We start from the raw sequence: 9,896 nt of genomic DNA, 5'->3' as shown, positions 1-9,896 counted from the left end.
AGTGTCCGAGACGCTTATTTTAGATTTGCGTTCCCCACCTACCAATTCTGCCTGACTGCCTGTTTTAGCTCATAAAATTCATAAATGTTCAGGTTAGAATATAATTTACATTGTTGAATTCTTATAATTTATAGATCATTTTGAATATAAACATCATATATTTTGCTTTAAACTTACAATTTTAGATAAAAAATTTTTCTAGGTAACTATGGTATCTTTTGTCCAAAATATATGACATTTATATTCAAAATATTCTGGTCTTACAAGGAATCCAGCAATGTCAATTATATTATCCTAACTTCTTAGTTTGAGGTATTATTTATTAAAATTTAGTGGTTATCCCACACACATCTCCTTGGGACGGTTGGTGGGGTGGGGGAGGAGGACCTAATTTACCCATCTATTACCTCCTGTATAATTATTATTTTTTTATTTAACTAGAAGATATTTGTTTTAGCTCATAAAAATTAATACAAATTGCTCGTCAGAATAGGTTTCATACTGCTGGAATTCTTATAATTTGCGATTATTTTGAATATAAACATCATAGATTTTGCTTTAAACTTACAATTTTAGATAAAAATTTTCTCTAGGTAACTATGGTATCTTTTTAGCAAAAATATATGACATTTATATTCAAAATATTCCTGGTCTTACAAGGAATCCAATAATGTCAATTATATTATCCTAACTTTAATCTGAGGTATTATTTAATACAAAATGTTAAAACTCTGGAAGGAGGATTGGTGGGGGTGGGGGAGGGTTGGACTGACCGCGCGGTTGGAAGAGGGGGAGGAAGGTGGGGGTACTCTTGACTGACAGATAGTGTCGCACATTTCATATTTATTAACTGAAGACATTTGTTTTAGCTCATAAAAATTCATACAAATTGGCCCGTCAGAATATAATTTACATTGCTGGAATTCTTATAATTTGGCAGGATCATTTTGAATATAAACATCATATATTTTGCTTTAAATCCATAATTTTAGATAAAAATCATGTAACTATAAAATATTTTGTGCAAAATATATGACATTTATATTCAAAATATTCCTATCTTACAAGGAATCCAGCAATGTCAATTATATTTTCCTAACTTAGTTTGAGGTTATTCACACATCTCCTTGGGACGGCAGGTGGGGAGGAGGGACCGACTCCACCATCTGTTAGCTGGCTGTGTAGTGTGAGAGAGGGGAGGGGAGTTTGAGTCCATTATTTGAATGGACATTAACTTCATGCATCGTATTTTTTTTTTTTTTACATTAATTGTGTGCATGTACCATCATAAAAATTAAGACAAGTTATTTTTACTACAAATACAGGTATGTGCCTTCAAAAAGTGGAGTTTGGGGTCGGGCCGGTTTGCACAGGCGGGCAGGCGGGTGGGGCGAATCTAAATAAGCGTCGCGCCCGACACTCTCTGCGTAATGGGTTCCACGTGCCGCATAATGTGGCGTTAGGTTCTGACAAGGCACGTAAAACGTGGGAAAAGGCGGAATGTGGGACCGCGTAAAGTGAGGTTAACTGTATATATGTGTATACAGTGAGTTCTATTAACACGGTTTTGATAACGCGAATTTGCTCTTAAACGCGATTATGAATTAGAACGATATTTGTATAACGCGAAGCTTGTTTCTATAACTGATGCTTACTATTTCTCCAATTTGTGGTATTAACTGTGAATAAGAAAAGAATATCAACAAGAAGCGTTTGGTGATAGAATTCCGTGATGATCGTAAAAAGAAAGGATATATGATTTAAAGAGAAGCTTGATTTATCAACCTCAAAATCACCCTTCTCCCCCATCAAGCAAAGTGTTACATTTACCGTATGATTTCATTATTAGATATGAATGTAACATTATTTAGACTGTGCTATCTTGTGTTAGGCTAACTACTAAATTTTTTTCGATTTTCAGTAATCTGCACCTCCAACCCTATTTTCTCCATAAGCCCTGTTATTTATATATATATATATATATATATATATATATATATATATATATATATATATATATATATATATATATATATATATATATATATATATATATATATATATATATATATATATATATATATATATATGCAAGTAAATCGTTTTGTTATAATTACACTTCAGTGTGAGACCAGGCACTCACCCCAAGAGTGAATTACACGTAAAAGCTTAACTTCGCTGTTTTCTTTCTTTCCTTGTATATATATATATATATATATATAATATATATATATATATATATATATATATATATATATATATATATATATATATATATATATATATATATATGTATATTGTATATGTGTGTGTGTATATGTATATGTATGTGTATGTGTATGTATAAATAAATAAACAAAATAATATTAATAAAAAAATAAATAAAAAATAAAAATAATAAATAATAAAATAAAAAATATTGAAGTGATAACCGTGGTAACACTATGAGATGTACTTATTACTAGCAGGCTATTGTAATATTCCAGATGATACTAAATGTTACATAATACTTCCTTGAGATAAATGTATAGTATATATCAGGTGCCTCAAAGAGAGCCCAGGTTCTCAACTGGCTCAGCCATGTTAATATTGTTATTATTATCCATTCTGTATCTGTGTTTTTCTGGCTAAATAAACTGTTTCAATTCAAACTGTTTCAATTCAATTCAACATACACACCTCAAAGTAAGTGTACTTTACTGCATTTTTTTTTTTACTTTGTATGTATTTTTCTGTGAGCTGGAACCAATTACCCAATATTCCATTGAAACAATGGATTCGGTTAACGAACGACCTTCTGGAACAAATTGTGTTCGTTAACCGAGGGACCACTGTACAGTATTGTAGAGGAAAGCCTTCGATAAAGACGGTTCTACTAACGACGATTCATATTTACGACCCTGGTTAATTTAGGACCCAATTCAATTTACACCGTTATTTTATTCGTATTTATGATGAAAATAGAATAAAAAAAATAAAATAAAATTATCATATAAACAATACCTAAATCCCGATAAGTACAGTAGGATCTCACGTTTCGCGACTAATTGGTACCAGTTTTAGCATCACAAAATTTTAAATTGCGAAACGAGTGACATTGAAATACGGGACATGTAAATAAGCCAAATCGGTTCTGCGGTGTTACCCGAACCCCCCTATAATGACCTACATCCCACCCAGAAAATGACATTACTGTAACGTATTCATACATACTGTTGATAATAATATTTATATACAGTCGGAGCTTAACATACGCGGGTTTATAATACACGGATTTGCAAATACGCGGATTGCCCTGCCGGAGGAATATTCTGTACATTGAAGTACATTCAAATCGCGCGCCATTATTCAATCCTGCACTGAACACGGATATCTTCTCAGAACTCACACACACACGAGTAGCTTCTCTACCTAGCCAGTCTGCTGTAAATCCACGCTTGTGTTGACATCAGTATTGTAGTTGCAAAAAATATTACATTTCCGTGGAAATGGCTTATATCAAGCACAGTATGAATAGAATATCACTATTATAAGAGTATTTTAACCAAAACTACTAAAAAACGAAAGAAGAGATTCTTTTGGAACATCAAAAGCAAGGTAAAGTCTTTTTGTTTTCATGTAGTTTATCCTAATTTACATTGAAATGCATTACGCTTCAGCAAAAACTACTATTTATTTCTGAGAATATGGAATGTAATATTTTGCTGAAATAGACGTGATGATGAGGTGGAGTGACGAAAGCAATGACTCGCTTTTCATTCAGTGATGTTACCAGAATTGCTTTTCATGAAGTTAAAACTACAAATAGCAATAATATTCTATCCTAATTCAATGGGGATGTTAATTTTTTTTTAATCTGAAAACCATTCGAAAAGCGATTACGGTAAAGATTTTTGAAATAAAAGAAAAGCTTAAAGTCATTGTTTTCGCTTCCTCATTTATTTTATCCTAATTTCTTCCACTAGAATAGACGTCATTTCAGCAAAAGTTTTATTTTGAATGTGGTATATCACACAGTATGAATATAATATCATTGTAATATAACAGTATTTTAACCGAAAACTATTAAAAAATTATAATATCCCCTAAATATTTGAAATATAGGGGTAAAGTCTTTGCTTTTCGCTTATGTATTATATCTTATTTATTAAATACATCTACGTTTGCAAAATCTACGATGATTTCGAGAATATATTCATTCAGGCACAAAGCGAGGGTAAAATATACATGTGTTGCAACATTTTTTAATTTGAAATGATGTAGCTAAACACGCACTTTCCAGCCCTGTTCAAGGAGAAGACTGGGAGGAGTTAGTTGGTGCTTAAGACAATGACAAGGAAAATGATTGATGGATTTTAATGAAAATATTCAGAAAGACCCTGGCACCTGTCAGGTGAAAAGTGGCTGCTGAAGGCTTCCTGGAGCAGGTAGAGGACGTAGGATTAGGGAGCGACGAAAGAGTATCATCACACTGAGCTGACCGAGAGGATCTACAGGAGTTAGTAGACTCAGGCAAGGAAGAGGAAGGAAGGGAAAAGAGGATGAGGAAGAGCACCAAGAAATAACGTTGGAGAAGTTGGGGAGAGACCAGGAAGTCATTGCTGAGGCACTGAAAACCTGGCCTATAGTATGGACCCTCCATGGTGCAGGCCCTGAAATTCACAAGTAGGATGGATGATTACTCCATACAAAAAAAAACATCATGGAAGAAATGAAAGAAAGAGACGTATAACTCCTATCACGAGGTTTCTTGGATCACCGAAGGAGAGATTTAACACTATCAATCACTGGCGGCAGTGAGGAAGGAAGAATCTAACTGCTGTCCCCTACTTCTACCACCCAAGAGTGGGAATTGAGTGACTTGATGATCCCATGGACAATCGCCCACGCTGAGAGATAGGTACTGTACAGCAAAGTGAAATTTTTATCTTTTTTTTTTTAATAGCTTTTTCTTGCCATGTTTATTGTTTGTAAAAATGTGCATTAAAAGCAAGAAAAAGCAGTTCATAGTACTAAAGAGTAGGAAGTGGAGGTGTAGTTATTCACAAAAGACGTAGTTCATGAAGGTGGTAGGATGGTGTGAGGAGGGTTGAAAGGAGCGAAGCTGGGAGGCGGGGACCTTGGACGTGTAGGAGAAAGTGAGATACAGCCAGTAAGACATGTGTGTATGAATTTATTTTTATAGCTATTTTGCATTTTAATATTAACACAGGCATTACGCTTCAAACAAAAAACCACCATTTATTTTGAGAATAATAGATATTTTTTACAGCTGATGTACGTACAGTGGCGGATAATTCAGGACGAAAGCAATGACTTTCTGTTTCTTTCGTTCAAAAGATGTTACCGTAATCGCTTTTCGAATGGTTTTCAGTTGTGGGATTATAAGGCTAATGATAGGATAGAATATTATTGCAATACAGTAAGAGTACAACAGTTTTTTAACTGAAAACCATTCGAAAAGCGATTACGGTAACATCTTTTGAATAACGAAAGAAAGCGAAAGACATTGTTTTCGTTATGATTTTATCCCACTTTCCACTGTAATATGTACGTCATTCCAGCAAAAATATTATATTTCCATATTTATTTCTGATAATACCTATATTCATTCAGTCACAGTTAAGGTAAAATATACTTGTGATGTAATATTTTAATGATAATACGGTATCGTAGTTTTCTTTTGTTTCAAATTTAATTAACAAAGATTGATGTTTCAAATGTAATGAACAAAAATTTATGTACAGTATCTATAAATAAACTTTAATAAATGAATACTTTGTTTTACATTGTCCTGTGCTACCATACCATGGATTTGGCTACTTTGGGCTTGCTATGATGACGCAAGAGATCTGCCCTGGCAACTGTATCGACACTCACAGCTGGTGGTGCGTTGGTGCATCATTTCCATTGTTTACTGGTAGTTACTGGTAAATATTTTTCAACCTAACGAAACTATTACCCGTTTAGAGGTCGACCCCCAATTTTTTGCCAAATAATTTGGTCTTAAAAACTTGAACTGCACACAGGTATATACGGTAAATAAGGACATGGGGGGGACCAGGTTCAGCAGCACATATACGCAGATTTTTAACATCCACGGGTATCTCTGTTACGTAACCCCCGCGAATTCGTATTCAAGGAGTTGTTGGAGCTTCCAATAACTTGACGACATAAACCACTGACTCTTCAGGCTTCCACGCCCTTGACTCTTCAGGCTTCTATGCCCTTAACTCATGAGACATAAAGGCAAGCATGAACTTAGCATGCTTCCCTGTTGGGCACTGTAAACGCTTCTGCGCTTCACCTAACACAAGGATGTAGGGGAGTGCCAAAAAAAAAAAAAAAAAAAAATTCTACATAAACGATCTAGATACTGGGATCAGCAATGACATAAACAAGTTGCGGATGACACCAAAATAGGGCGGCAGATTAATTCAGGGCAGGATGCAAATGCATTACAGGAGGATCCAAATAAACTGCAGGGGTGGTCTGAAAAATGGCAAATGAAATTCAACACCAGCAAGTACAGCGTACTTAATATTGGAAAAACAAATACTAACAATGTATACAGCCTTAACAACATCAACCTAGAGAAGTCGACTTGTGAAAGAGACCTAGGGGTACTTGTAAGCCCGGACCTACAGCCTACAAAACAGTGCGTTAATGTTCGAAATAAGGCAAACAGAGCATTGGGTTTTATATCTAGAAGTGTAAGTAATAAGAGTGCAGAGGTCTTATTGCAACTATATCTTGCTCTAGTCAGGCCACACCTCGATTATGTGGTTCAGTTCTGGTGCCCTTATTATAGAATGGATATCAATTCACTAGAGTCGGTGCAGTGAAGAATGACGAAAATGATTCCGGGACTTAGAAACCTTCCATATCAGGATAGGTTAAAGAAACTTAACTTGCATTCCCTAGAAAGACGAAGAGTGCGGGGAGATATGATAGAAGTATTTAAGTGGGTGAAAGGAATCAATACAGGGGATATAGATAAAGTTCTTATAATATCCGAGCAGGATAGGACTCGGAGCAACGGATTTAAGTTGGATAAGTTTAGGTTTAGGAGGGAGATAGGAAGGAACTGGTTCACAAATAGGGTGGTGGACAAGTGGAACAAGCTTAGCAACTTTGTAGTAAGTGCTGGAATGCTGGAAAATTTCAAAAGGAGGCTAGATAGATTCATGATTGATAGAGAGTGGTAGTAACTCTCGACAGGAGCTGCCATGCACAGGCCAATCGGCCTATTGCAGACTCCTTATTTTCTTATGTTCTTAAACAGTGTCACAAGCAAACAACAGACCCATTTTTCATTCCCTCTCTCTCTTACTTCAATTCTTGCTACTAATTAAAATTATCTGGAACATTAATACACAGTAGATGCACCATATTAATAGATAACCTTATCATGCTACTTTATTTTTCTTCACTCCTTGTCTCCTATTCAATTCCAGTCACCACTTGTTGGGGAAATCAGTGTACAGTGCATATATTTATGAGATAAGAACCTACCTGGTGGAAAGCCTGCCTTTTCTGCCAGATCTACAGCAGCAAGTGCAGACAGTGGTGTGTCTTCAGCTGGCTTTATAACACACGTACATCCAGCAGCCAAGGCAGCTCCAGCCTTACGAGTGATCATGGCATTTGGGAAATTCCACTAGAATAAATAAGAACACTCATACAGTAACATCTACGTAGGTGTGATCCTTTTGTCTGCTACATAATAGAAATACTGTACTCTTTTTTGTGTGTGACTGTTATTAATGCCAGACAGCACTTCCTATCACCAGAAGTAACATAACAGAGATCAGGGATTTTAAACTACTCACATATACTATACTGTACTTTAATTGAATTATTTCAGAATTTTTAATACATTACTTTCAACCTTCAACCACTACTTGAAACTTTCCTGACTGACTAGATTGTATAATATATTACGAGCAGAGGTACTTACTGGAGTAATCATTGATGCAACTCCTATGGGTTGACGAAGAAAGAATAACTCTTTGCTAGATGCAGGACTCTGTGCCACCTCACCCTAATCAAAAAATACAACATACTGTATACAAACCTGCCACTAAGAATTATTGTAGTATAAAAGGTATTTCATAAATCTTCAAAATGAAAGAATAATAATAATAATAATGAGACAGTAATTATCAATTTCTGTACATGGAAATTACTTTAGTACAAGAATTGTGTTTATGCAGACAGGAAAGTTAAGAAAGATACATTTTTCAATCTAAAAGTCATTATGAACAATTTAAGATGAAGAGTACTGTACTGTGCTTACATATATTCTCTTGGCCTCTTCAGAAAACCATTCCAGAAAAGAACTTCCATATCCAATTTCTCCTCGAGACTCAGACAATGGCTTACCGGCCTCAGCAGTCACAATTAATGCCAGGTCCTCTTTGTGTTGTTCCATTAAGTTGTACCAATTTCGGAGGAGAAGTGAGCGCTCCTTTAATGAGCAGAAAAAGTGATAAATTTATCAAAAGTAGCTATTGTATCAGAAACATGTACCGGGTATGTATTCTATACAGGTATCCATTGGTTAGCGTTAATTCGCTTTAGCGAAAAATTTTTTTATACACCCTTTCTTACTAAACGTTACGTCACAATTTGGTTTAGTGTTGACTTGACTCACTGGGAAGGGGGAAAACTGGGATGAGTTGGCTACATATGTCAATGTCATGAAACTGTAAATGTTGTATAAAAATCCTTATAATACCCTAATGTGGCTTACAAATAAAGAAAATATGCACTGTATAATATAAAACTATAAAATAAGAAAAAACAAAGAGTATGGGTGATGTGTGGAGGCAGTGGGCTGTAAATGTGTCACCACTTACCAGACGAGCCACACTCCCTCCCTGATGTGACATCTTGGCACACACACAGAGCACAATGGCAGCAGCATCACATATCTCTGAGTTAACTGGGTGATTACTTGGCTAAACTGTATCATGTCACCCAGAGGATGGAAGGAGCTATTTTTTTGCATAAAATATATGCTTTTGTATTCTATGATGTGCCATGTAGAGTATCAATTTTATTGTTTATCATAGTAATATTTGTTAATTTTTGATGTATGCAAGTTGAAATTTGTTTGAATTGGGATCACCTTGTACTCACTAAATCGTTGAAATCTAAACCAGATTGTTTACATAGCATTTTTGGTGTTTATAAATCCATCATTTAATTTCAAAACCGTTTATAATAAACTCATTTAACAGAGGGAGTACTTTACTCGGTGTTTACAGCCCTGCCATTTGAATGTGTTGTTCACCCTCCGTACTTCTCTGTTATCCCCCGTTTAGCCATGATTTCACTGAACATTAGCTTTTCAGGAACACAACCCCATCATTAAACGAGGGATACCAGTAGTCTCTTTAATTGTACCTTACAACTGAGGCCTAAGGTCAGTTTGTAGTGAAGCAGCTGATTGGCTGGCAGATAGACCTGGGAGAAGTCACTACAGTTTTTTAGTATTAATCTATTGTATTTATATTCTGATATTTTAAGGAATATTGAAATAATTTCTTTTATATTATAAAAGAAGTCAATCGCGAAATTACAATTTGAGAGAAATGTCCTCTTAATATTGTATTAACAATATTCATTGCAGAAATTATCAAATAAGAAATGTGTCCAGTAAATACAAGTGCTCACACAAAAGAACCTGCCAAATACCAAAAGATGAAACCAAATACAGTCAACCCTCACTTTACGCGGTTAATACAACCCACAGGGTACCGCAGAAAGTGAGAAACGCGTAAAGTGAACAACATAACATATGGAATTAATTGAAATAGAGACCGGGCCGACCCCCAAACTCCACTTTTTGACGACACACAACAATGTTGCAGTAAAAATATTATCTTAAC

General features: G+C 35.1%; 1 protein-coding gene across 3 annotated transcripts in view; it reads right to left on the bottom strand.

The window, feature by feature from the left end:
* The window catches only part of LOC121858314 (succinate-semialdehyde dehydrogenase, mitochondrial-like), a 96,241-nt gene that overhangs the window by 53,210 nt on the left and 33,135 nt on the right, over positions 1-9,896 (bottom strand). For 2 of the 3 annotated variants that reach the window (XM_042354652.1, XM_042354653.1), the window contains exons 4-6: positions 8,300-8,470; positions 7,961-8,044; positions 7,516-7,660 (exon numbers count right to left, since the gene is read on the bottom strand). In XM_042354652.1, coding sequence (XP_042210586.1) covers positions 7,516-7,660; positions 7,961-8,044; positions 8,300-8,470 — 400 coding nt within the window. The remainder of the gene's footprint in view (positions 1-7,515; positions 7,661-7,960; positions 8,045-8,299; positions 8,471-9,896) is intronic. The other variant, XM_042354654.1, reaches the window with a different exon arrangement.

Source organism: Homarus americanus, unplaced genomic scaffold (assembly GCF_018991925.1).
Source record: "Homarus americanus isolate GMGI-L3 unplaced genomic scaffold, GMGI_Hamer_2.0 scaffold57980, whole genome shotgun sequence".
Classification (NCBI taxonomy): domain Eukaryota; kingdom Metazoa; phylum Arthropoda; class Malacostraca; order Decapoda; family Nephropidae; genus Homarus; species Homarus americanus.
This window is presented reverse-complemented; position numbering and strand designations above follow the sequence as displayed.